The sequence below is a fragment of the Osmerus mordax genome, chromosome 10 (assembly GCF_038355195.1).
Source record: "Osmerus mordax isolate fOsmMor3 chromosome 10, fOsmMor3.pri, whole genome shotgun sequence".
Classification (NCBI taxonomy): domain Eukaryota; kingdom Metazoa; phylum Chordata; class Actinopteri; order Osmeriformes; family Osmeridae; genus Osmerus; species Osmerus mordax.
Window position 1 is genome coordinate 8,447,003 of NC_090059.1, and position 27,435 is coordinate 8,474,437.

A 27,435-nucleotide genomic window follows, 5' to 3' on the forward strand; every position below is an offset into this window, starting at 1 on the left:
AACACACCCGCTCGTCACTAGGCCGGGCAGCATTAGAACACACCAGCTCGTCACTAGGCCGGGCAGCATTAGAACACACCAGCTCGTCACTAGGCCGGGCAGCATTAGAACACACCAGCTCGTCACTAGGCCGGGCAGCATTAGAACACACCAGCTCGTCACTAGGCCGGGCAGCATTAGAACACACCAGCTCGTCACTAGGCCGGGCAGCATTAGAACACACCAGCTCGTCACTAGGCCGGGCAGCATTAGAACACACCAGCTCGTCACTAGGCCGGGCAGCATTAGAACACCACGGTGTAACCGGGTCCCTCCCCGAGAGAGCAGGAACAGAACGGAGCGTGAACGAAAGGAACACGAAAAGGAACTTTGCTTCACAGCTGGCGACTGTGCTGGCCTGGTGGACGTTCTGAAAGTTGACTCGTGTCGAGAAATAGGAATTGCCCGTTACTCCCTCGTACTCAGGCGGGGATGAGACACCGTCGTGTCTCTGCTCGTGGCTGTCCTTGTGAGTCACACCAGACGAGGGTGGATTGGAGCTAAGTCCCTCCCTGGGAGATGGATGTAGCCCAACCAGCAAGCTCCTCGGTATGCTTTCTGTAATCATATTTATCATCCGCACAAACCCTTTTGTGTCTGCCTGTCTCTCTGTCAAGACTCGCCGACAGCTGGATTCACTCTCTCCCCTCTCTTGTCATCGTTTGCTCCCCCGCTCTGGCAAACACACACACGCTCTCAACAAGCACGCGCCGAGCACCCACGCGCGCATAACAAACGTGCCCACGCGCGCGCACACATACACAAACACGCACGCTCACGAGGGCGGATTCCTGTAAACGTGTCAGTCTGTTGAATCCAGTCGCACAATGTTCGCCCCTCAACAGAGATGATGTTTGCCAGACAAAGACCCCCCCCAACTCCAACCCCCCTCTTCTCGGGGTCCCTGCTGTGCTCATTGTAATAATGAGAGGGAAGTGGTACAGACCCTGACCCCTCTCCCATCCTTCATATAATCCATAACTGGAGGACAAAGGATTAGCCCCTCTCGGGGTATGGGGAGGGGGGCAGCTCTACAGGAGCTGGAGACTCCTAGGAAGCTCTGAGAATTTGACTGAAGAGGAGCCTGCCATCGGACACGGGCGAACCGCCGCACGCGTCCCGTCTTCCCCCGTCGGACGGCTCGCCGCCACGCCCCCTCTCACCTATCCCCGTGTGCCAGGCGCGTCTTGATCGCGTGACGGCGAGCGCTTTCTCTCCGCCGACTGGGTCAGAAGAGATGGCGACCTACATTCAAACCAGAGATTTTTCCCCCTCTCTTTTCTTTCCCCCCTCGTTGGTATGTTTCTCGCACGCTCTCGTCCCAACCGTCGTGAGCGCCCCTGCGGAAAGGAGACGTGTTGAGTTTCATCAGCCCTCCCTGATACAGAACCCTCCCATGACAGAACACCGGGCCCACGCCGTTTATTTGTTTCCCAGCATCCTAATCTCACGGGATACTCCCTAATTCCGCAGGATGGCGCCTGGGATGTGCCGGTGGGCCGGCTGGTGTGTGTTTTCTGCCCAGATAGCTGTGGAGCCCCTGCAGCACCCCCCCCCCCACCCCCTCACCCTCATAACCCCCCCCCCCCCCCTCTCACCCTCACCCCTCCACCCGCTTGTCCTCTAGTACCAGGCTCCGCTAATGAGCCTCTAATCTGCTGAGATCTGCTCGACTGAGTCGCTGATGCAGTGGCCGCGCACCCGTGCCAAAGTTAACCTCGTCCCGTTCCAAGGACAAGACCCACAAGCAGGGCCTCGCGTTGTTCTGGACAAAGGATGTGGAATGGAGAGAGCGATGGAGGGAGGGGGGTGAGGGGGGGGGGGGGGCGGGGGGCAAGGGAGGGGGGACTTACAGGAGAAAGAACATCTGCTACGCACACACACACCACAGAGACCCATGAGAGAGTGGCCACCTCCGTCGCTTACTCCCACTTCCCCCTACATACACACACACACACACACATAAGCGGACGGATACTCTCACAACCCCCCCCCCACACACACTGCCCCCCCCACCCCCCCCCCCACATGCACACACGCAGACACAAACTACACAGACATGCACGCTCGCAGCATTTCAAGAGCCAGCGTCTAAGCTAAGTGAAAGAGGTTATGTCACTCGAAGGGGCTTTGGCGGAGTTCAGATCGGTGTGAGTGGCTCTTATTAGTCCCTTGTTGTGTTCCTGAAAGCACAGGCGTGACAGGAATGCCTCTCTCTGGGTCCCCAACCCCTGTGGGGATCCCACACTGATCATGAAGCTACAACATCACACATGGATGCAGCCATGGTGCTGTCCAAACAGTTTTTTTTTTAATCAAAAACAAGACATACATGTTCTTTTTTTCTTTTTTGGGGGATATATACTTTGTAGGTGTTAACTTCTTGGAGACGTTAATTAAGTGAAGTAACCGTTGAACCTTCGATGAGTCAGGAGTGGATTGCTGTGTAAAAGTGTCAGTGCAGCACGAGAGTGGAGGGCTGGTGTGTGTGACCTGTCTGTGTTTGAAGGACTGCAGGGGTGCAGCAGGAGTAATCCTCCTTGCTGAATCCGAGCTGAGGAGCTCGGGACCGTAACTCAACACCGCCGTCGGCTCCTCCGCCTCTCCTCCTCCTGACCCGTGGGGAACAGTGGAGCTCGGCATCCATGGGGTTTGGGTTAGTTGGGTTTTTTTTTTGGGGGGGGGGGGGGGGGGGGTTGAGGCAGTAGTAGTGGGGCAGTAGGTTGGGAACAATGGATGTTTTGAGGGAGGGGAGGAAGAGGGCAGGGGGCAGGGGGCAGCGGGAGGGGGGGGGGGGGGGTTGTTGAGAGGCTTGGAGGACAGGGGGTAGAAGGTGGGTGGGAGACACAGCGGTCTCTTCCCCAGATAGCGGAGCCCCGTCCCCCCTTCCCCCACCCTTTCAACTCAGGGCCCCGCCATGCTGAAGATAAAGAGAAAGAAGGGAGAGGGGCGACCCACCTTCACGTTCTCCAAACATCACCACCATCTCTGGCTAGCTGAAAACCGATACCCCCCCCCCCCCCCCCCCCTTCACTAGCATCTGTTTTAGGCTCCTGCCTCGCCTGAGCCTAACTGAACGTGATGACAGGCAGGCCGACGGGTACGAGGTGGCGTTTAAGCGGCCACGTCATTCATCATTGCGGCGATTGGTCAATCGCCAGCTTCCTTTTACACCAATTAGGTGATGGTCAACAGAACCCCACACCCCACAGAATGGCCAGTGATTGGCAGGTTCCTGTTTTGACAGATGGCATTTTTGGTGACATGGCAACAAAACAATCACCTGGGCCAACCCTTCAAGCCCGAGGACAAAAGGAGTGACTAGGATGCGTCCCTTTGAAATTCCTCACAATCCATAGTTGAAATGATTAGAACGAATGAGAAGGTAAGTCGCACAAGAGCACGGGGGAAAATGAAAGTGACGGTACTTCAACTCTCGTTGTTTTCGAACGAGGACACAAGTTCAGTTGAGCTAAGGGGATCTCCCTCGGATCTTCCAGGACCCACAGCTCCACCCGGGGCCGCTTCAAAACAAACACGACGACAAACCCCCAAACCAACAAAACCCCCCCAAAAACCAAACCCCATGTCTTTGTTCACCCATAGGAGGCGCTCGTGTTCTCGTACGGGACTGGCGGTCTGCGCGTGCTCCCGCTGCACTGGGTGAGGCTGAGCGGCTGCCTGCTTGTGTGTCTTGTAGAGTGCTGCTGTAGGTCGATAGTCCTCCCTCCTCTTCCCCTCTCCCTCCCTCCCTCCTGCCCCTTCCTCCCTCTCCCCCTCCTCCTCCTCCCCTCTCCCTCCCCTCTCCCTCCCTCCTCCCTCTCCCCCTCCTCCTCCCCTCTCCCTCCCTCCCTCCTCCCCCCCTCCTCCCTCTCCCCCTCCTCATCCTCCTCCCCTCTCCCTCCCTCCTCCCATTTCTCTCCCTCCTCCCCCCTGCTCCTCCTCCCCCCTGCTCCTCCTCCCCCCCTGCTCCTCCTCCCCCTCTCCCGGTAGTCTCCCGAGCCGTCTCCTCTGCCGTGTGCCGTAGATCTCAGTAGATTCCCGACCCCCCCCATCCATCCTCCCATCCCCCTCCCCCCCAAAAAAAAAAAACACAAAAACATTTGGCTTGATTAGTTTGTCGGTAGATGAAGAAAAAAAGAGAATCTTGGAAATCTCCAATTTGACCTGTGCACTCCTGTGTGGTCGTTGGGTCTGTTTGCCATGCACGTGTCATCCTTCCAGCGCCCAATCATCCTCTGCAGTCATGCGCCACCTCGTCGTGTGTTTGTGTGTGCGCGCGTGCCCGTGTGTGTTATAGTACCTCTAGTGAGAGAGACCTTGTTTTTCAATCCCAACTGTGATCCTAAAATAACCGATCATTTTCATTTACAGCATCCAAACCTCTAACACCTCCTTATCAAAGCTAGCGTGGTTTCTAACCAGTCTCCTCCCCTCCTTCCCCCCTCCCTCCCCCCTCCCTCTCCCCCCCCTCAGGGCAGCGACAGCGAGTACGAGGTGGACCAGAACCGCCAGAAGACCCACTCCTTCGTCAACCACTACATCAGCGACCCCACCTACTACAACTCGTGGCGCCGCCAGCAGAAGGGCATCTCCCGGGCGCAGGCCTACAGCTACACCGAGTCCGAGTCGGGCGACCCGGAGCACTGCGCCCCCCCGCCCCTGCCCCCCCCTGCCCCCACTGCCCCCCCAGCTCAGCTCCCCCAGCCCCCAGCCGCAGGTGCAGGCCCCTCCCCAGGGCCAGGGCAGCCTGTTCAGACCCAAGGGCAGCCGGACTCCCACCCCGTCTCAGCAGAGCTCCAACCCCCCCAGCCAGCACAGCACCCTCTACCGGCCCCCCAGCAGCCTGGCCCCCGGCTCCAGGGCCCCCATCGCCGGCTTCTCCTCTTTCGTCTGACGCCAAGAGGGGACTTCTGCTCGGGTGACCCACCCCCCAAACCTGTGTCAACAGAGAATACTGCAGTGCTTACAACAACATGCCCGTTCAACAGTTTTTGCATTATTTTCGTCATGAAAGGTGTTTTCATTACATTACTAAATTTGTCCTTTTTTTTTTTTTTACAAGATGGGTTCAAACATTATTCTGTATACAGGGCACAAAAGCAACAAAATACTTTGGTGTGGTACTTTTTTCCTATTGTGTGCGTGTGCCAGCCTAAATTTGGTTTCCTCTCTCCTTAACTGAGGGGGCCGCTTGTGAGATGGTGACTGCATATATTTGCTTTCCTGTTCGTTTTGCCGCTTGAGCAACTTGCATGAGTTTTTCTTTTCTTTTGTTATCGTTTCTTTTCTCCGTTTTTTTTGTTGATACTGTATACTTCTTCATACACAAGGAAAAAAAAAAGAGAATAATATTTTAGGTTCTGTAAAAAGTCACCAGATTATATGGAAAAAAAATATTGAAGAGTTAGACATTTGGACCCATGTCTGGATAAAAAACATTGATGAACGACAACACTCTGATGGTTCATGTGATGGACAATCGTTGAAAGGATATATATGATATACTACAAAGAGATGAATCTATTGGTAGGAAGACTAATTAATGAATGTTAGACATGAGGATGAACATTTTGAGGCCAGTGTCGCCATATGTAGACGCGTGGACCTATGTTGTCGGGAAGAAGGACCCAGAGCTGTGTTCGCACTCTCACCTTTGACCTACGGGCCTTGACCCTTAGAACGGGGAGCACACGCACGTCAGGGCTCGTCCAATCCCAAGGCCGCAGCGTACGGGCCTGCAGCGCCCCCCCAGAAAAGGAGATGTACTGTGTCGACGTGAACATATCGGTGTAATCGTCTGCCAGCTTTCTCAGAAAGCCACTCGCGGAATCTGAGAGGCCTTATCGAGTCTAGTGTATATCCACGACCTCTGACCCGATGTGCTGCCGGACACGGACGAGACCCGGGTTCTCCCTCCGCCTGTGGGAGAACCCTCCCGGGCCGGACAGCCGGCAGCCGGCCGCCCCTCAGCACAGCCCACCTTTTATAGTTTGACCCTGTGATGTCATGAGACACACACGCGCGTCCCTCCCCCGCCGCATCACGGAGCTGAAGAGAGGTCCAACCTCAGTTGGATATTTCAGTAGCGAACAAGACCCCTCCCCCCCCCCACCCCAGACCCGCCCCTCTGCGGAAACCCCTTCTAAGACTCCATGAGGTGGCCTCGGACCAGGCAGAGGTGTCATTGCTTCTCTGCCGGAGCTGTTACCTGGACCGGGGGGGGGGGGGGGGGGGGGTCTCGCTTCAATGATATCATCAGCTTTGAGCCGTCGCCGAGAGATGATGTCACAGGACTGCCTCGCCTCGCCCGTCGTGTTATCAGTATTAGTGGAAAGACACAACGCAGGTGTGACTGTGTGTCAGTTCCCCAAATATGAGACTATCGTGTGTGTGTATCTGTATGTGTGTGTGTGTGTGATTACACTTCTTCTGTGTAAGCTTTACAAAGCATTCACTGTGTCTGGATACAAAGAGACTGGCAGCTGGTGCACACCTGGCCCAGGACGGGGTCGTCTCTGCCCTTCTGCCCACGCAAAGGGCAACACGTAGTACACAGTCAGTGGTGTTTCATAGTTCTAAAATGACCATCTGCTTTTTTCTCTGTGGGGTGAATTCACTGTACGCAAAACCTATCATGCTGAATATGAATGGATATGATCACGGTATATTTCCAAAATAAATTATTTTTCAATGGGTGTCCTGTGACTGAATGATGTCATGGCTGGGTATGTGCATACTACTGTTTTTTGTTGTTGTGTTTTTGTCATATTTACTTGGTTCATCCGAAGATTGAAAATGTCCTCATGCAGATGGAAAATGAAAGAAGAAAAGTATGTATGAAGGTTGGGTGTGTGTATGGAGTACATCCTGTATGAGGATGGAAGGTTGGTTTGAAATTCCACACAAACCTTCCTTGTGAGTGCTGCCATAGTCCCAGTCAGAGATAAGTCACTGTGGGTGGTGTTGAGAAGAACTTCCCTTGAGCACAGTCAGTGTTGTCAGTCTGGTTGGTCAGTCAATCGGTCAAAGTACTCTTCTCGCCAAGCCCCCACCATTAACGTCACCGAGGGCTTCTTTTACGGTATTACATTTTCTGAGTGTGTCTTTTATTAAGAAAATAATTACTCCTCTTTCAATTTGCCCTCCATCCCGTATATTCTTCACTCATTTTCCCAAGCATAAACACAATGGCCAAATTGCAGTAAATTCACCTGAGGCAGCTAACTTGGTGGGAACAATGGCAGACTGTCAGCACAGGAAACCATTGATCAGCTCATCTGTTACTGTCTCTGTTGACAGACCTGTTTTTCCTGTTTTCAACATGCAACTAGTTGTGCACCCTACAGACATGCGTGCATACTCTAGCACACCCAAATATGACATTGTGAGTTCTTCAGGAACAGAGCCACCCAAAGCTGGACTAATCTCACACCAGGACTGTCCTAACCTCATTCCATGTCACACCCAGACTGACTGTAACCCTGTTTGTAGTGGGTGTCAGATGGAGTGAGATCCCTAATTGGATCAGGGTCACCCTGATCCAAAGCTAACCTAGTAACGTGCCAGACAGACAAGCCACCGGATTGGTCAGGGCCGAGATTGGAAGGGGCTTCCACCGATCTAATCCGTCCCCTTTGAAAATATCCCTCTCTGGGACGTGGGATAGGGGAGACGGAGGGGTGGAGCCTCTCTCCGTTAAAAGAAGGGACTCTAAAAAAAAGTCTGATGCTTTGTTGAGCCGGAGACAGTCTGGAAAACACATTAAATGCTGCTGACAGAAGGTGAAGTTCAATGGGCTTGGAAACTCTGGGTTTTAATTGCCTCATTTAGATGGCGGGCTCAGGGAACGGGTGGTGTGAGGTGGTTTGGGTGGAAGGCTTGGCTATGGGAGAATGGATTATTATAGAAAGACTGAGGTCATGGACTATTATTCCATATAAATGAGAGGATCCACGAACATTGAATGCAGGAGTAGCTTCTGACGTATTGAGCGTGTAGCTTATAGGCTTATTCGGATGTGCCAGTCTGGGTGAAGCTAAATTTGGGTTGTGAGATGACTTTTGGAAGAGCTTGTGATACTGGAGATGTTAGTCTGGGGATGTCTAGTCATGGGGAACCATTTTGGTTCCTGGACTCCTTTCCCTTGCCAATTTTCCATTTCATACGGAGCCCTTGTGGAAGGATTGGGATTGAAAGACCCAGGGCGTGCGTGTGTTTGTGTGTGCCAAGGGCGGGGAAAAGTGAGCTTGTGTTCATCAAATGATGGCAAAATGAATCGTGGGTTCCTGCCTTCCTTCCTGCCTTCCTTCCTTCGCAAAATGCTTTCAAATCTGCAGCATGTGGTTCAGGGAACCGAGCCCATCGGAACATATCTGAAGGCACGTTCAGCTCCCCATGTGGACATCTGGTCGATAGGTGGTCCTCTTGAACTGGGGGCCTCCTTGCAAAATCTTTATTTCAATAGTCCCCAACCCAGGACACTTTGATTATGTGATAAAATAACACAAAAGGCCCACAAGGAAGTAATCCGGACAACTAGGGGCCCAGGGTAATGTAGCATCAAAGCTTTGTGATCGAGCAGCCTTTTCATTGAAGTTCTGAAGGACCCGAAACTTCAAGAAACGCTGGGGGGGGGGGGGGGGGGGGTAATTGGGCCGTTAGAGCACGTACAGTCCCCTGGTGAGCCAGTCAGGTGGGCGGACTACAGACTGACGGGCGTCAACGAGGCCCCTGAGAGGAGGCAGGGTTCACACCTGAGCACCATGTGACTGGACGTGTGAGGAGACTGTCTGCCATGAACGAGGTCACATCTGAGGCTTCACATTGCAGTCATTACTAATATGCCACACAATGCTATTTGATGACCTTTTTATCACAACTTGGGCTTTTGGGTGTCAAATTCTTGCGTAAATACAATACTTCGGCCTAGAACAATATTAAGCATTCAGAAAATGAGGAACATTCCTTCGGATTTTACGGTGTTTCTGGTCCATAGGCAAACCACACACTCCTGGTTCGTCTCTACTAATCTGAGTTTGGGGAAAAAGGAGATGGGAGACCTAAAAGTGCATCATATAACTTACCATAATATATATATTATAGGATAATGCTAGAATAGATAAATCATGGCCATATGAAGACTCTGTGTGTGTCTCTTATGTATAGTCTATGGGCCACTATACATAAGATATACATTAAGTCATTTAGCAGACGCTCTTATCCAGAGCGACTTACAGTAAGTACAGGGACATTCCCCCGAGGCAAGTAGGGTGAAGTGCCTTGCCCAAGGACACAACGTCATTTTTCACGGCTGGGAATCGAACTGGCAACTTTCAGATTACTAGCCCGATTCCCTAACCGCTCATCCACCAGACTCCCTGATATACAACATATACAATACAAGTGCTGTCATGTCTGGGCCCATTCATAAAACTGTTATTGGATACAATCCTTAATGCAACTGTAAATCTAAAGAGGACCACTGAAGGATCTAAATCAAATATGATTGAATCCAGGTTGTTGAAAGAAGGAATATATTTATTTTAGGATATAAACTGACGACTGAACCTGCATAGTTGACTGACAGGAATTACATATTATCAAGTGGAAAAGAATAGAAGATTGATATACATAATGATTCTTGTGATGGACTATAATTCAGTCACAGTGGTAACTTTCCAGGCCTTGGGAAGCCCTACCTACTAGGACATGCTGTTATATATCGAGTGTATAATGTCATGGGTGTGTTCTGTGCGATCAAACGTATACTTTAGTAGACTGTGAAAATCGAAGGTGCTCTGATGCTTCAATTGCTCTGGGCATAAAATGGAGACGACCTGATTACACCAAGGCAGACATGAAAATCAAGGAAACCAATATGTATCTTTTTTTGTCTGCACTGCATTTGAGATAAATGTATAACAGGATTTGATTTGGCAAGGGATTTGTGCTTCCCACATGGAAAGGTGTCGCTCAACTGAGTCAACTCGCTCAACTTGTGTACTGGCCCTTTAAGACGCGCCAGGGGGTGGTGATCTAGGAGACAAGGGAGCGGAGAGGACGAGCTGCCTGGTCACAGTTGTGTGAGCCACCGCGCTTTCAACTTGACGTACGTATGTGACATCAACGGATCAAGAACCGACCCGCGTGGACATTCGTTACCTTTTCGGATAAATTAGAGTTGTTTTTTTGTATACTGTACATGTCGCTTGTTGGCTACAGTAATTAGAATTCACGGTCCGCACAGGATTACTACTTAACCAAGGTAACGCTCTCTTTATTTCTAAGCGAAGCTTGGGGAGAAGTGATGTCAGTTTATTTCCAACACAGGGTATTTCGTATTTATGTTCGTCTGCATATGTTTGCCTTGAATTTTGAATTGGCAAATTTCCAATTTCCTACTGAGCAAGAAAAGCTGGTCATGGTACAAGGTTGCGTATTCCAGTGAAAAGTAGCATCTGCATATCATTTGAATGTCAAATACTCTTGGGGACAATCACAGCGCCTTTCAGACCAGTTGGCTCACTTGGTTGTACCGTGTGTGAGCGCTCCAGTGCATTGTGCTGTTCAGGAGTTCCCCGTGACCTGGCCTCTGATTGGAGTTATCTGATGAAGACTTGGGACTTCTCAGAGTCCCCAAAAGAAAACTATTCACAAGACCAACATAATCAGAACTTGATCTTCGCCTCGGTAAATCCGTAAGTTGTTTGTCACTTTAAATGACTCGAGGGTTAATGTATGTAGTTCGTAGGCTATCATATTTGTTACTTCTATTGTTGCCACTACATTCAGTGAAGCTGAAAGTATGTGACTAGTAGGAGCAGCATTGCTTTTGTTGCAAATCTGCCTTCAGACCATATAGCTGTGGATTCCAGGCCGTTTTTAGTGTTTAAAATCTCGTGTGGCCAGTTCTCTCTCACAAGGACTTTACCTTCTCTGACCTCTCCCTGTGGTGTTTTGATGTTACGATTAATTACTCCATTAAATACCCCATTCTTATTCATCACAGCTCAACAGTAAAACGTTTGCTTTATTCTTAACAGCATAACTGTAGCCTAAGGTCCAGACCAGCTTTTTTTATTGTTGTTTGTGAAGGTTCTAAATGATTCAATTTTTTTTTTCCTTGACCTATCACATAGCCACAGAATGAGATCAGTGGGCCACATGGCCAGTTGAGTCCTACTGGGATAAATCTGAGTGAGCCAGATGGACTACAGCATCGGAGTGACAGTGTTACATAAGAATACTACCACAAGATGGGAAAGTAAGCAAAGATTAAAGGCATTCAGCATGATTGACTATTTACCGAAAGCTAAACACATAAGACACTTAGTTGCAATAACATTTAGTTTCTAATAGAAAGCAATGCTTTTACTTTCTGTCTCTCTCTCTCACACTCTCTCTCTCACTCACTCTCACATTTCATTTCCTATGAGCCTCAGTCTGTTTGCAAACCTGGCTCCCCCTCTCGCAACGGTGTCACTGTACCAGATCTGTTGAATGATGTTCATTGGTCCATAAAAAAAATAACAATAACCGGATGGAATAATATGGCTCTTGCTCTGAGATCTCCACAGAGCAGGAGTGCACCCAGCAGCTTTATTCCATATTAAAAAACATTGGCCACCATTCGCAGCATATTTCTCTTCCCATGGTGAATCAAACAATCAAGCCTGCCTTGTTGTTACACCATTATTCTGAACCTAAGTGTGTCGACATATTGAAAAAAACGAGCTGGGCTTTGTCTCAGCTTGCAGACAGCCCTGGACCTTTGCCCTCTGGCACTACAGGGCTCTGCCTTGGTAAGGAGCTGTGTGATTGGTTGCGTCTCGATGTCCAATAGTAAACCCTTAAGGTCAGCACATGGCATTTTCTAGACAAATAATTTACCCCGGGACCACCTGGTCTCCCTGGAGAACAGAGACACTGCTGCTAGTGCTTTTGGGCAGACGCAGGTAGGTAGACAGGTAGGTAGGTAGACATAAAAACAGACAGTCGGTCAGATTGTCTGACCGACCAGGTAGGCCCCTCCTGAACCACTCTGAGTAGACCAGATGGATCTCCTCAGAGAGGAGACACTGACATCTACAATCGTCCCGTCCTACTGTTCATATCTGCCTCCCCTTGCTCTCCTCTCCTCACATGCTCCTGGTCAGCAAGCTGTGGGGAGGATCCAGGACCCAGGCTCCTGTCTGCACAGTTGAGGAGCTGGCCAGATGCCCAGCGCTAGGTCATCTCCTTGGGTGCTGCTGGGGAGGAGGATGTGGGGGTTGGGAGGGGGGTTTGGGGGGGTTGTGAGGGAGGCTTCAGACAGATCCGCGGGGATGGTTCTCATCAAACCACCGACCCCAGGAGATTTTCTACTGTCTGATTGTTTAGAAGAGTTAACAACACAAAAAAAGATCTCCCCTGCTAATTCCAGAATGAGTTCAAGATTTACTTCACTGTTAGTCACTGTGTTGTTCTTCAGACGTAACTTTAGATACGTATTGCGTGTGTGTGTGTGGGTTTCGCGTTCATGGCAACAAGAGTCTGTCAGTTCCCACTTGCTCCAGGAAATACCAATATAAATGGCTTGAGTTAGCTTCATCTAGACTCTATGGGAGACTGCTGTTATGATTGGAGAGAGATTTGACATTCAGAGCCCTGAGAGGGCCAGCTACAACAGTTACATTACACTGGAGAAGCTAGCCATAACAGTGCCCTGACCTCTACATTTGACACGGTTAGCTATGTTGAGTACCTTGAGTAGTAACATTGAGCACACACCATTTTATTTATATCCCCATCAGCAATGTTATTACTTATTAGTCTAGCGATTCTCACACTAAAAGCAACCTCCAGAACAGAATGTGAGAACGGTGAATTGTTTATAGGGTTAGGGGCAGTGTGTCCACCCTCACCCTAAGCCTCAGGTCAAAGTTCACACAAGATACATTTATCCACATGGTGCTCTAAAACAACAATCCCAAACCGGCCTTGTTGTCAACGGGTGAAAAGGCCCAAATTCCAATGGAATGTAATTTAACTTGTAATAAACTTTTATGCAATTTGACGAATTGAATCTTTGTAAATTCAGGGTATACAGGCCATAACTTTGTGAGTTCTTGGGAGTGGTATTCAGGGTTTGTCTGGTCGGAAGATGTCTCACTTTCTCTCCTGTTGATGTTGAATCATATTGAATGTCATGGTAAGGTCTCAGAGGAGGGATATTGTGTCCGGGACAATTACAGGAACCTCCTTTCCTGAAAGGGAAACACAGATGCTTTTGTACTTTAGAAAACTTCATGCTTAGGATATGCTGTACCCATTTTACATGGGAAAGCAAAACTTAGTTACAATCATGTCCTTTGTCTTTGCCGCCCTATCAAACTTGACTTGAGAGCTGAATGTTTTGAAAGTGCTTAGGTTTCTGTTTGTGATTCTCACGTTAAGCTTTCTGAAACTTAACCCTGTCCCATGTCCTATCATTACGATGTGACTCGACTCCCCATCACATAACTCCTTGTAGACCAGGTTTGGGCTCTGACGACCAGAATATTCCCCAGGGCCTGCTTCCTATTCAGGGGTTAGCTCCTATCTGAACCTGATACTGTACACCACACATCAATACTATCAGTGTCAACATACTGTAACTGGTTTGACAAGTATTTTACCAGTATCGGGTTAAGAGACTGTTTCCAACAGTGATTGTCGTCTGTTGGCTGAATGTACAAATTGTTCACATTTTGGTGTCATTAACAATTAAAATGTAAAACTCCCTTAATTAAACCTGTAATTCATGTTCCAAAATTTTGGACTCACACCCTCCTTTGTTATGAGAAGACAAGGCATTGTTGTTGAAGTCTTTGAAACCAGTTCGGATAATACCTCATTATCCTGTCTGAGCTCAAAAGAACAACCGTAAATATGGCCAACAAGGAGTTCGAGTCAGGGTGAGTCTCACATTCCCTAGACGTTTCATCAGGTTGTGGCTGTCACAAATAGACACAATTTCATCTGTCTCTCAGCCATCTTCTTGACACACCTGTCCTGTTCATGGAATCTGGAACCTCTACACAGATGACACGGGACCTTCCGAACATGTTTTGGAGTGTGTGTCATCTTTGTGGCCTGGACTCTTCCCTGAAAGCAGATAGGGTAGAGTCAAGTGGCCCAAACTCAACCACACTCTTGAGAAATCTTAGCGACTGAGTTCTGTTTACGGATATACACCAACAGCTACGGTCTCGTGTTGCAACTCGCAGCTTGTATCCAGTCCGTAGAGGGACCCAGTCCACAGTCTGCTCCTTGATACCCAGATGGATTCAGAAGAGAGGGGGTTATATGACTGAATGGATGCTGGGAGGCACTGGTCTGGCAGAGTCTTTGTTGTAGAGCACTATTAGATTCCAAGTGTAATTGTCCCTCAGTGGGCTCTCTCATCTGTGACTGCTTCGATGCAGGCCTCCTGTTTTCAGTGTGGTTAAGCATTAACTAATGGCATTAAATCGCCTCCTGAGCCTCTGCTTTGACTGGGCCTAGCCGGCCGGTTGGTTGGTTGCGCAATCTGTGAAGGCTAGACACTGACCGAGCCATATGTATTGGAAACCCTCTTGACCGGTAGAGTACAGCTGGTCTATCAGAGCGTGGCACTGGCCTGTTCACAGCTCAGCGAGCGCCATTGTTCTCCCCCCCCCCCCCCTCCCCCCCCCCCGCACGGTCCAGAAACAGGTGGTCTCCCTCGAGCGTTCTACTGCTGGAGAGACAAAGGAGGAATGCACAGCCTCCTAGCAAGCCATCTCTCCAGCTCTGCTTCTGGTCGTAGGACCAGCCTGTGACTCAGCTCTTTTGATAGATTCCAATCTCGTGTCATTGTTTTGTCTTCGGTGGCCCGGCCTGGCTTGGTGTCGTGGGAGCTCATTGGCTCCTGTGTGAATCTGGGGGTGTCACCGAAGTTCTCAGGAGATGTTGAACCTCCTGTGTCTGTGTGCGGTGAGACAAAGAGGGTGTGTGTGTGTGTGATGCTAGGGCTTGGCCTCTAGCTTCTATTACACCTAAAGCATTGCTTTTGTTTTCATGTGGATTTTGGTCCATTATGGTTTAATGTCACTGTGACTTTGTTGGTTGTTCAGTTCCGGTGCCTCGGGGCACCGTCTGTGTGTGTCTGTGTGTGTGTGTGAGGTATGAGACACAGTCTCAGTGGTGGGAAGCGTGTCTCAGGAACAGGACTCGCATCCTCTTAGGACCCCTGACCCTCCACCTGCACGTCAGTAATATGGAAAGCTGGGCGTGATAAGCCGTTGATGGACTTTGCGCTTATTGCCCCACGTACACGCCCACATGAACAGTTAGCATACACACAGGTAGAGTCCATTTGTATTGACCTCCCAGAGGGAAGTTGAACTGTTACAGAAGCAAAAGTGATGTACGGCCAATAGCTTTAAGGCCAAAGAAATAACACACACACAGCACACATGCTCAACGGAAACGCAATAAAACAAAAGTTCTGATCCACACATGGAAACACAGCCAGGCTACTGAGGCCGCTGGAGAGAAAATATTGTCAAACATAACCCCTTGATGATTTCCAGGAAATCAGTGGCGCTACTAGTACAAACACAAGTAGCCAGACAAGAGCTAGAAGGAAACTTGAAGATGGATGGTTGGAGCCAAACAGCATTCTGAGGTTGGAGGCCTAGATAAATCGCACAGATTTGAGACCTGCCTTCTGATCCTGGTAAATCCTGCATCCATAGTTTAATAAAGGACGCTGTGTTATTGTGTTGTTCTGAATTCCTGTTGGGAGGAATTGGTGAGCAGTTACTTTTGCTTCAGGGACCCAGTGCTACAACTTTGATGGCACTGTTGAACGTGGTCATTAAACACACGGTTAACCTTGAGATTATTTGACCCAAGAGTTTGTGGCCTAGTGGTCTCACCAATTAAAGGGGTCACCCAAAGCCTCGCCATGTTGACTCTACAGGACAGCGGTCTGGCCCAGCTGGACCAACGCCACAAGTCACTCTGAGATGTCGCTTGTATCCGGTTAGCGCAGAACCCTCCCCTCACCGCCAAACGACCCCTCCCATTCGTGCCTGTCTCTGGGCTTGGTGATCCACCGGTCTCTGCTCCTGCTGGAGATGAGCTGCTGAAACTCATACCTACCTGATGGGGCTGGATAGGGAATTCCTGACGTCTCTCTCTCTTTCTCTCACACACACACACACACACACAGCCAGAAGTTACAAGACCCCATGCTGGTCAATTTAGCAGAGGTTTAAGTACGCAAACGATGCATGTTACAGGGCTGGCTATGTTGGACCTATTTTCCTCCAATGGGATTTCCAACGTGCCAACTGGTTGTCAACCAGATTGTCAACGGTGGCTAAAGTGGAGATGTTGTTGTGTTAGGGTGTGCGAGTGCGCCCTGTGAGGCCTTTTATTCATGGCCCAAGGCTTGTGTTGACTACTGTTGGTGTTGTTAAAAGCTAACACCATGGAGTTTTATGTTCTCATCTGGTGTGTTTGAGGGAAGCTCAGAAGCCCAGTCTCCCTGTGGTCCGTTTGAGCTGGTGTGTTTTGGTGCAGTGGGGGGCTACTGATAAAGGACGAGGAACTGTTGAAAAGTCAACACAAAGCAGAGAGCCCACTTATCTTTCACTCACACTGAAAGACCTCCTGCCTATATAACTGTACTGGTTTCTTTGTGGAGTGCCAGGTGGTGTGTGTTTAAGGGGGTCTGTTTATTTGTGGGGTTATCAGCAGTAGCTGCTGTGTTGGCTGAACTGACGCTGGCCCGTGCCCCTGCCTCTGCTTGTCTTTCTGGTGATTTGGCCCTTTTTTGGGGGGGTCCAGGGGCCACTCATTCTGTGGTGCCCCGGCAGAGCCAATGGCTAAGCATACTATGCATGGCCCTCCCTTCTTTGGTGAGAGGGGGCGTAGGGCATTTTGGAGCATTATTAGGGGTGCCCAGCACACCTGGGGGTGGAGTCAATGGGACATTGTCCTGGTGGCCCAGCCCTGACGATTTACATAAGAGGAAAGCGTCCGTGTTCACAGCATGGAGCATCTGTTCCGTAATGGGCCGTTTGGTCCTGGCTGTCTCTACTAGAGAGCAGCTGCTATGCTTGCAGCCTCCTGGCCTTAGTTCTGCCTGGCCCCAACACTGGCCATTGGGACACAGGAAAGGAGGGGTTCGTCGATGAATCAGCGACAAACACAGCCTCTATCTACAGTATCTCTGAATCGGTAATGAGATTTGGGGTTTGCTCCACGATGGCTGGGAGAGAAAGGCTGCCGCCTGGATTCAGTGTGTTGGCACGCTGTACTGGGGAGGGAGACCAGAGTGGTGCCCTCCCCACCCCCTCCATGAGGGCGTTTTTTCTCTTCAGTGGCTCCATCTGTCTACCCTTTGGAGAAAAGAAGTCCCTGTGTTGATGTTGCTCCACAAGAGTAGGGCTGTGGGCCTCCCATACTGGCAACCCTCCAGCTATGTCTGTGTGTGTGTGTGTCTGTGTGTGGGTGAGTCCTTGGAGAGAGGAATGAGAGGCCGTGACATTCTTACACAGGCCATTATTCAAATACGTGGAAGGGGGGGGAGGAGGAGGCAAGGGAGAATTTTGACAAGGTTGAAACATGTTAATCATCCTCTTGATTTGCTGCTTATCCGAAATCGGTCTCCTCCGTCCTGGAAGCGGCACAGCATGGACGCCCGCCCAGGACTCCACCACGCAGGGTAACACCTACGCATAGGCCAGCCCGGAGACTCCACCACGCAGGGTAACACCTAAGCATAGGCCAGCCCGGAGACTCCACCACGCAGGGTAACACCTACGCATAGGCCAGCCCGTAGACTCCACCACGCAGGGTAACACCTACGCGTAGGCCAGCCCGGAGACTCCACCACGCAGGGTAACACCTACGCATGGGCCAGCCCGGAGACTCCACCACGCAGGGTAACACCTACGCATGGGCCAGCCCGGAGACTCCACCACGCAGGGTAACACCTACGCATGGGCCAGCCCGGAGACTCCAACGATGGCACACACAGCACTGCTGTGCTGACTGATGGTGGGATGAAAAAGAGAGAAAAAATCCCAAAACATCCCTCAGGGAAGTCACGTGGTCGACATGTCGAAATGTTTCAAGTGAGGTCAACGGTGAACGGATAGCTTAACCTCAACATGATAACAGGGTGTTGAACAACAAGCCAGCGCTCTGTGGACCATGACACGGGAAATGGATGGCAGGTTGTGTTTGTGTGTGTGTGTGTGTGTGTGTGGTAATGGGTTGGAATGTTTGTGTTTTGGGGAGGGGTGTGTATGAGGGCTTTGCAGTGTGATACCGCACACAGTCTTGGCTGGTTGAGGCACGCTGGGTTTATTTATTCTCGTTGAGCATGATCTCCTTAATCCCCCTTGAGCTCTTTTTTTGCGGTGTTTCTATTGGGGTCCTATAGGTAGGGTTACATGTGTCTAGAAACACACACTCCCACACACAACCTGGCATGATATTTCCCGTAGTCAGCAGGCCAGGGTCACCACACTGCCAGCCTCTTGGATGGATCAGATAGCCCACACAGACTGGATTCTCACAAGGAGGAATGACAGAACCTCCCCCGCCCTGCCCCCCCCCCCCCCCCCCCCCCCCCCCCCCTCCCCAATGGCCTCCATTAGAACCCAGGGTGTAGGAGGTACTGCGTTTCAGCTGACCTCACACGGTGTTGACCTTTTGAGATTGCTGTCTGTTATTTCGGGTCAGAACAGACAACAGACATGTCCCAACATGGGCAACAACAGGTTTGTTGCTTTCACATCTTTTACATAACTTGGTTAGTGGATTTTCCCTTATCGTTCAAGTTGGATCCAGAGGACTCTGACAACAAGGAGTCCTTCTCCCTCCATTTCGGTTCGTTTTTTTCCCGCCTATCCTCTCTCTTTGCTTCCTCCGCCATAGAGACCATTGTGGATCAAAAGTCCTCTGAGACCTGTCAGACATGAGGACAAACAGGTAGAACAAGTCAAAGAGACAGGTATCAATTACAGCGGAACAGAGGTTTATGTATTTAATATGAGGTATATTTACTTTGTCACACCAACGCAAAGGTCGGGCCCACGACTGGTAGGAATAACATGTTTACATGACCATTGTTGCACCGCACAGGTGATGTCGTAGACGTGATTCCGACTACAACGTGTGGCCTAACTTGTAAAGCACACAGTGGAAATGTTTTCGCCAGAGGCCCGGAGAGATATGTTGTGTGCTAGGTGCTTAGCAGAGGTTGGGTAAACATGTTAGCTGCCCAAGCTAGTGAGCTGACACTGAGGTGTCACTTACAGGACAGCAGGCTTGGTTTCACAAACCGCTCAAGGGGCCCCTCAGCTACGCTAGCTCTCCTACTGTACACGGGGCTAGCCGGCTAGGGGACAGGCCTGATCGAATGTGCTCAGCGGAAAGACCCGAGCCCAAGATAGCAGTTTGACCTTATCTGCAGGAACTGTGCAGACTGGTCAGGTCCCAGGTAGTTTCGGAGTCTTTCTGAGAAACCTGTGTAGCTACTATGGCCCATCAATTACTGAGTCGTAAATCAATAGCACCATTAAGGGTTAGGGTCAGTAGCTCCATGGACGGAGCTGTTTCTTCCACATTGACATCGTTAGCACCTCTGTATGTCTTTTCCTGAGGTGTCTGTGGGAACAAAAGATGACGCTGGCTGTTGACAGCCAAGGAAATTAAACAAGTCAGGGCAAATGAAAATCAGATGAATGTAATCCTCATCTCAGATAGGAACACATACCGAATCTAAGTGGAATGCAGTGAATAATGTAAGTCAGAATTAAAAGCAAACCAGGAGGTTTATAAAGTAGCTAACTCTGCTGTTGTGTAACAGTGCCTATCCACATTAACGTCAGGTCCCTAGCTTCCGACCTAGTGAATAAGTAATGGTCGTTCTGTAAAAAATTTAAAATGTCCTTAAAATAAAACTGGAAAACGTTTGTGGTCGGTCCTTGTTGATCTCCGAGGTGGTCCAGATGTGAGGAGGATAGAGGCTGCAGGCAGCACGGATGACATCACTTAAGCCCCTTATGGTTGTGCATCCGCTAGAGTGGCGAGGGGCTGTCTGCATGGAACCATGGAGGATTGTGGGACTTCCAGGGGATTAGCTGCAAGAGCGAAAGTTAGCGGGGACGGTAGTGATGTCATCTTGTGTGTGTCGGAGCTGGATGGCGACATTGGAAATGCTGTTAATCATTCATGGCACTTGTTGTTCCTTTTTTCCATCTAATGTAGTGTGACGCTCTGAATGCGGTTTTGCATAAGGTGTCGTCGACGGATGCGTGTTGGCTGAAGCCTGAATTCAAACTAAGCTTTAACCCAAAGCTTATTGTTTACACGTGTTCTTATCCTGCGCAAAATGCCATTTTATTGAATCCGGACTGTTTCAAACACGTTTGTGTTTCTGTCTGGAGTTGGACTGTAGGTTACGGGACGTATGGCTAAATAACTAGCCCGCCTGCTAGCCTGTCCAGTTCTGAGCTTGTGAAAGCGAGCTGAGATGGAATTTGGCCCCTAGCTGTGTAATGAGCCCAGTGTGTCAACCATATTACGGACCCTACTGTTGGCTGAGTGGATTCCCTGGTGACCACCACTGCTACCCCAGCATGGCGTGAATGTCAGAGAAAATGACCCGGCTTTGATTTACTATTTTTCTAGCTGTCTAGACCTTGCACTAAAGTCAAATGGTGCTAAACATAAACCCTGCAGTTCAATGTCCCCTGGTCAGAACTAAAACAGTGACAGTTTGAAGCCGGATTGTTTGGAATGCTGCTCTGAACTGTGGAATGTCTACTGTGCTTCGTAAAGCCTATTCTTAATGTATGTAGAAGTGCAATGAATGGGTGGAATTGAATATGACAGCCTTGCCTGCAGGCCTCTCTTACCCCCTTTGTCATGTACACGGTAATGAGACCTTCAGTAGCATCAGGGGGTAAGGCACTATCCCCCAGCCATCACTGGGCCCCTCGAGTGACTGGCATGGGCCATTTCCCCAAAATGAGCCAAGGTGTGAGTTCGGGAGCCTTTTGAAATTCGAGCACACACTGAGAGCTTTTCGCCTCAGACTGAAAGTCTTCTAATGGTGTGTCACATCAAAAGTATTCCTCCTGTACCAATTGTAATGTGGCATTGTCCCCATCACACTGCATGTGGCCTGAGGCCATGGAGAGAAGGAGTCACCGTTCTGAGAGGCCGGGCCGGGAGAGTTAATCCGTTTGTGAAAAGGTGACCTCACTCTGCCTGGGAGGAAGGCAGCTTACACACAGGAAGTTGGCTGGGCAGTGTGGTTTAAAGTCACCATGGAGACATGGACAGCAAAGGGCAGGTCACAGGAGTAGCCTGGCTGGGCAGGGCGCTAGGTTTGGGGTCAAGGTTGCCAAGTTTCTTTGGCTGCTTCCCCTGACCCAGCTGGTCTGTACCAGGTAAGTAGGACCCCAGAGGGAGCCTACATTACTGGATTGGGCTATCAAAACACTCTGCCGTTTTGATATTTGAAACATTGGTGTTTGTCTATAATTGGCAAACAATTTGTGAAAGAAAATGCCTGCAGGGGCAGGCCTTTGTCACGTTAAACTGGAGGGGGAGGCTAGTCAAGGACACAGGCTGCACATTGTAACTGAAACTGAGCTTGCAGATAGAGAGTAGGCCAGACTGTGTCGAGTACCATGCATTATAATACCATGCTGGTTGAGTTGTGTAATAACCTGCCAGGTTAATAATAGCTAATGATAGATTAGCATGCGGTAATGCAACAATGTAAGACGTCCTTGCCTACAGTATAACACACAATGCACGTTGTTTGACCGATGCTTTAATCACATCATTCTCCAGCAGTTGCTTGGTCTTGGTCCAAACGTTTTCCACAGTGGTCGAGTTCCTTATGCCAAGAAGTGTAAACGAGGGTAGTCAATATAAAGTTGTTACGATCCTGAAGTGCTTCCAGTCCCTCCAAATTGCCCTGCCCGATGTGTTGTCTCTGTTTTGTATTGTTGAGGATTTTTTGTTGAGGGGGCAGACCATCCCCCACTCTCCCACAGCCTGTATGCACCGAGCAAGAGCTCGTAGGAGGTTATTCAATAAAGAGGTTAAACCACCACACTCAGCAAGACAAGAGAATTGAATTCTCCACAGGGACGTTCCGTCCTTTGAAAAGGAGACAAAAAAACTGGGTTAGCTTATCGTCTATCAAAACCCCCTCTGTTCTCCCCGAGTGCTACAGTTGCCTGGCAGTGTTGAATGGCCTCTTGTTGCTGGAGATGCAAATGTTTTTCTTTTGGATATTGTTGCCTGAAGCCCCATTCATGCGAGAGGGCACGCACATAACCTTGAGTGAGGGCTCTGGCCCACGCCAGAAAGCACGAGACAATTGATGGGATAGCGTCTGGCGGCTACAATTGATATCGCTGATGTCATCTTCTCATGGCCGTAGTACTGAAGGAGCAGCGATTTTCTTGCGGATTTCTCCAGAGCCTGCAGTTTTGAGATCGTATTTCAGAGCAAGGGGGTCAATGGTGACTTGTGGAGAGATTGGGTCCGTGTCATTGGACACTCCTCTTGAAATGATCCATGTCATCATTTCATTGAGTCAAATGTAGATCAAAGTGTAAAATAATCAAGAACACCTCTGCTGTAAAACATATTCCTGTAAAGTTATATGTGTCCCCCATGACTTTTAACACAACCCCAGGCTATGATTACAAATCATCCTGCTCTCTGGATTGTAAGGCAAGTCATTGTCAGCCATCTGTGCAAATGGAATGGATATAAGATGTTCTGCTAGGGGGGGGGGGGGGGGGGGGGGTGAGGAGATTCTTCTGACACTGAGCCACCCGGGGCCAGAACTAGAGAATGGATCTTCTGATAGCTGTGGGGTTCTATCAGAATGAAGAGGCTTGATACGTGTGTTAATAGCTGAAGAGATGAAGTTCCTTCTCATTCTTTAGAAGAAAAAAAATCATTCTTTTATTCCTGGCAGCTGGTGCTGCCTGTGCCCCGGGTATCCTGTGACCCTGCTTATGTAACAGGCTTGGGCCCAAAGGGAACTGACGTCTAGAGGCTGTACAGACAGCCTCCCCAAAATGGAAGCTTATTTTCAGATTACGTATCCTTTTGACAACTATTTCAAGACGTCAGGGGAGGTATTATTGTGAACAAAAGGGCTGAGTAAAAAGTGTAGAAGGCAGGTTAGGCGTTTCAGAGACAAATATGAACAGTGCTTTCTCCGCCCCCTCTCTTAGAAAACCTTCTTTCCCTGTTACATAACACACTTAAAGACCTCAGTAAGTTTGTGCTCCTAGTGCTTTCATTGGGAGCCACTCAAGTGTGTCTTTATTTCAAAGCCCCGGTGACAAATGTTTCCACACTCGATGCCTCATCTGGGCTGTAAGGGCGTGATTGGGAGCAGCAACTATTTTCAAACTGGTTGAAGTCCTTTGGCCTTTTAGAACAGTTTGGTCCTGCTCCAAAGGAATAAAATGCCACAAGAGAAAAGCCCTCTGTTTCGTGTTGTTAGTTTCCAGGTCGCCTGCCAAGCTTGAGTATCAGTTGGTTCACCTAATTCTTGTGAATTTAATTGGTTCGTTTTTTCTCCCTCTCTCTAGGTTAGTTGGGGAACCACCTGGACCCAGATATCAATACCGCTGTTTCAAAGGACCACAATGGCTGTGTGCTTCAGACACCTGGACATTAAGCTGCCTTGACCACATCCCTCAACGCTATCAGGTTGAACTTCTTAAAATCCGCTGTTGTCTTTTTTTTCTTACCGTCACCAACCCGGTGTTTGTCGACCCCAATTCTTTGCCCGTGGATTTTGAGAAGCGCCAGTCGCCATCATGCCCATCCTGAAGCAGCTGGTGTCCAGCACCTCCCAGTCCAAGCGGCGTTCACGCGTCGACCTGACGCCCGAGATGATCAGCGCTCCTTTGGGGGACTTCCGCCACACCATGCACGTGGGCCGCGGCGGAGATGCTTTCGGCGACACGTCGTTCCTCAGCACCCGGTCAGGGGAAGCACCCAAACCTGAACCGGAAGTCAAACAAAACTCCCCCGGACCCAAACCTGGCATCCTGTCGCGGACCTTCAGGAGCAGCAAGCGCTCTCAGTCGGTTAACAGAGGAGACAAATACGAGAGCAACATGCTTGCGGCCCCTGGTGGTTCGCCCAAATTTGTGAAGACCGCCATCTCTATGCCTTACCTCAATGAGGAGGACGCGGGCAGGGGACTTCGGCTTCCCAAGAGCGCGTCCTCCAGCCCCTTGAAGAAACTCCCGGAGAGCGACGGCAAGGCCGTCAACGGAGCCGCAGCTATGGCGACCATGGACATGGAATACGACGAGCGGAACTTCGGCGAGCTGACCGACCTGCCCCCGTCCATGCCGCGGAGCGGGGGCATGAAGCACGCCGAGTCCATCATGTCCTTCCACATCGACCTGGGCCCCTCGATGCTGGGAGACATCCTCGGCGTCATGGACAAGAAGGCCTGGGAGGAGGACGACCTGGGCTACGAAGAGGGCCGCAGCTCCCCGCCCTTCAGCCCCCCCGCGGAGGACCGGGACCAGCCTCCGGCGAGGGCCCCGCGCGCCACACACCCGCAGAAGCCCCCGGCAGACCCGTACACCCCCGAGCTGAGCGGCAGGAACCTCCATCACCACCAGCACCTCGACAGCTGCTCCGTGTCCAGCTCCGGCTCCGCGGCCCTGGACGAGAAACCCCTCAACCACCTCCAGGAGGGGGACACGGACAGCGCCAAGTACAGCTCGCCCCGGGGGGAGGAGGACAGGGACTTCTCCTTCATGGACGAGGATGACGATGAGATCCGGGTGTAACGGGGGTCCCGCTGGCCCTATGAACGTTGTTTGAGGACACTGGGAGACCCAAGTATTGTCTGTGAGCTGGGAAGCTATCATCACAACATGAGAGGGGTTGGGGGTGGGTGGGGGGGACTATGAGTAGGGTAGAAAGGCAGCCATATCGTCATATTCTACTTGAGATTCTAGAGATTGACATTAGCCAGAGAGTCTCTGCATGTTCCACGAGATACCACCCATATTATGAATACAAACGGTCTGTTATTGAGACTTATTTACTTAACTTTGCCAGAAGGATTAGAGTTGGCTAACCATGTGGAGACTTCCAGATTGAATAGAAATGGAAGTTCCTGTCCCATGAGACCTTTTACTTTGGACTGGTAACAAATTCTATCTTCGACCACTGAACGAAGCAATTGAAGGCCGAGAGCAAGAGACTGGAAACATCTTGTCACACACACCAAGGCCAGTAGTATGTTGGAGTTTTTCTTTTGTATTTAAAGCTATTTTCTGTCCTGAGAGCAGGCCTTTGTATGGTCACCTTATCATAAATATAGTCCCCAGATTCCTACTTCCTACTCATAGTTTTCGGATCCCACTGCGCCTTATCGCAAAACGTTATGTGCATTCACACAATGGTGAAACACACATTCAGGCTCCCTCCAGTGTTCGGTTAAGTGGATCTCCCTTCACAGGCAGTCACTTTACTGGCTGCCCTAAAGAGATGTTAATGAGGAAGGGAACTTCAACCAATAGTCGTGACCACCACATTCTTTTAAAAGAGGAAGTGTGAGGTAACTATGGTTAGAGCATGACCCATTCTCCTGCTGTTGAAGACACGGGACTCCTGGAGGCATGATGCATACTGGGGTCACGACCCGGAGGCCATGACGTCACAAGCGTTGAGTAAGGAAGAGGGAAGGGGAAAATAAGTGAAATTCAGAATTGGGATTGACACAAATCTAATAGTGCTTAAGCATATCCAGGAAACCTTAAAAGGTCAGTACATGTATTAGGGGAGAGGTGGCAGTAACACTAAATACAATTTATTTTGTTGATTTATTAAGTTTTTCAGATCAAAGGCCATGTTTACTACACGTGTACATATATTATTGATTAGTTGGCCAAGTAGTGGCACATGACATTTGAACTCAGTAGGTACACTTCCAACAATTCTGCCAGCTTCCTAGAGGCCTTCTAGAAGAGTTGATCAACCATTCCTTGTGTTCACAGACAGCGATCAGTTTTAAGACAATGAGTGAGCTACTTCGATGAGGGAACGATCACACCTGAGTGTAGATAACATTTACGTAAGTCAGTGCAGACCTTGAGTTTGGATGAGTTGATGACTTGGTTTGGCCATTGGGAACACCCACACACACATAATGCCAAGCTGAGTCACTCGGATCTTGCTAGGTGCTAGTATTAGATGACAAATATCTAAAACACTAACTTCAGTTCCGAGTCACACTATTTCGTTTCAATGGTCCTTTTAGATGACTTTATTTGTCTAAAAACAACTGATGACACATTTTGAATTTGAAAGTGAAACGGTGGCCTTCCTTAACTGAAGTTCAATGTCTAATGTAACATGTCTTTTTTTTTCTCTCAGCAAACTTCCCAAGAGTAGAGAGCGTGCTCGTGGCTTAGAGTAATGACCGTATGTGGTCATATCTCTCATCCCACATCACGGGTCGGTAGGTTCAGCAGGTCAGCAGAGGGACGATGGGTGTGAGGAGGATTCTCCTGAGTGATGTGCCCCTCCACTGTGCCATTCATTGTGTTCATCCCATTCAATCAGCCAATCATCTGGCTCTCCTCAACCCTCTAATTCATAAACAGAGGCCTGCGACCAATTACCGCCCCTTCTTTCCCTACACGCACATGCACACCCAGACACTTATCCATTCACGATTCTAGATCATTATCTGTTGTTGAAACAGGAAGCGCGCTGCCCACTGCTTCCTGTGTCCGTGTCTCATCTTTCGCCTTTTCCTTGAGAGGAAGGAAGTTATATCTGCCACATGTGCCACAGGGGAGCACTGGTTTAGTTTCCTGTTGTGGCATTGGTTGGTCGGGAGAGGGGGGGGGCACATTACTCAGTAGTGTTAATTGGGGGAGGGGGGTGGGAGGGGTGTCAGGATATGATGTCACTTAGTGGTATCTTTGTATTGTCAGAGAGAATACGTCTGCATGTGTACGTGAGGGATCAACACAGTTCAGAGATTAGAATGATTGGGTGGAAAATTGCCAAGTATGTAATAATGATCATATTGGGATGACATTAACATGACATTGGATACAATGTGTTGGACACATTGCAATATGACTCAATTTTTTGTTGTTGTCTCAGGCCTCTCATACTGGAAATGTATGTGGGCCAAAATTGGGATTTTCTTTTCTATGTTTCTACTTCTACATTGTTTTCCCCTCTCTAGTCTCTGATAGCGGACTGTGAGTTACAGGGGGAGGGGGGTTGCAGTCATTCTTAGCTGTTCTTTGAAGCAGGGAGACACTCCCACCACCACCATCTTCACAACTGCCATCAGAC

General features: G+C 49.6%; 2 protein-coding genes across 4 annotated transcripts in view; both read left to right on the forward strand.

The window, feature by feature from the left end:
- sdk2b (sidekick cell adhesion molecule 2b) overlaps positions 1 to 2,240 on the forward strand; it is a 57,289-nt gene extending 55,049 nt beyond the window's left edge. The window contains 1 exon segment of the mRNA XM_067245168.1: positions 2,230 to 2,240. Coding sequence (XP_067101269.1) covers positions 2,230 to 2,240 — 11 coding nt within the window.
- Positions 2,241 to 10,134: 7,894 nt separating this feature from the next.
- Positions 10,135 to 24,994, forward strand: cdc42ep4b (CDC42 effector protein (Rho GTPase binding) 4b). 3 transcript variants are annotated; one of them, XM_067245533.1, is made up of 2 exons: positions 10,135 to 10,306; positions 23,679 to 24,994. In XM_067245533.1, exon 2 carries the CDS (start codon positions 23,910 to 23,912, stop codon positions 24,900 to 24,902), a length of 993 nt encoding a protein of 330 aa, XP_067101634.1. In that variant the 5' UTR covers positions 10,135 to 10,306; positions 23,679 to 23,909; the 3' UTR covers positions 24,903 to 24,994. The 3 variants fall into 3 exon arrangements, with proteins under 3 accessions (XP_067101634.1, XP_067101635.1, XP_067101636.1); XM_067245534.1 differs by lacking the exon at positions 10,135 to 10,306 and adding an exon at positions 10,554 to 10,739; XM_067245535.1 differs by lacking the exon at positions 10,135 to 10,306 and adding an exon at positions 11,272 to 11,305.
- The last annotated feature ends 2,441 nt before the right edge of the window (positions 24,995 to 27,435 follow it).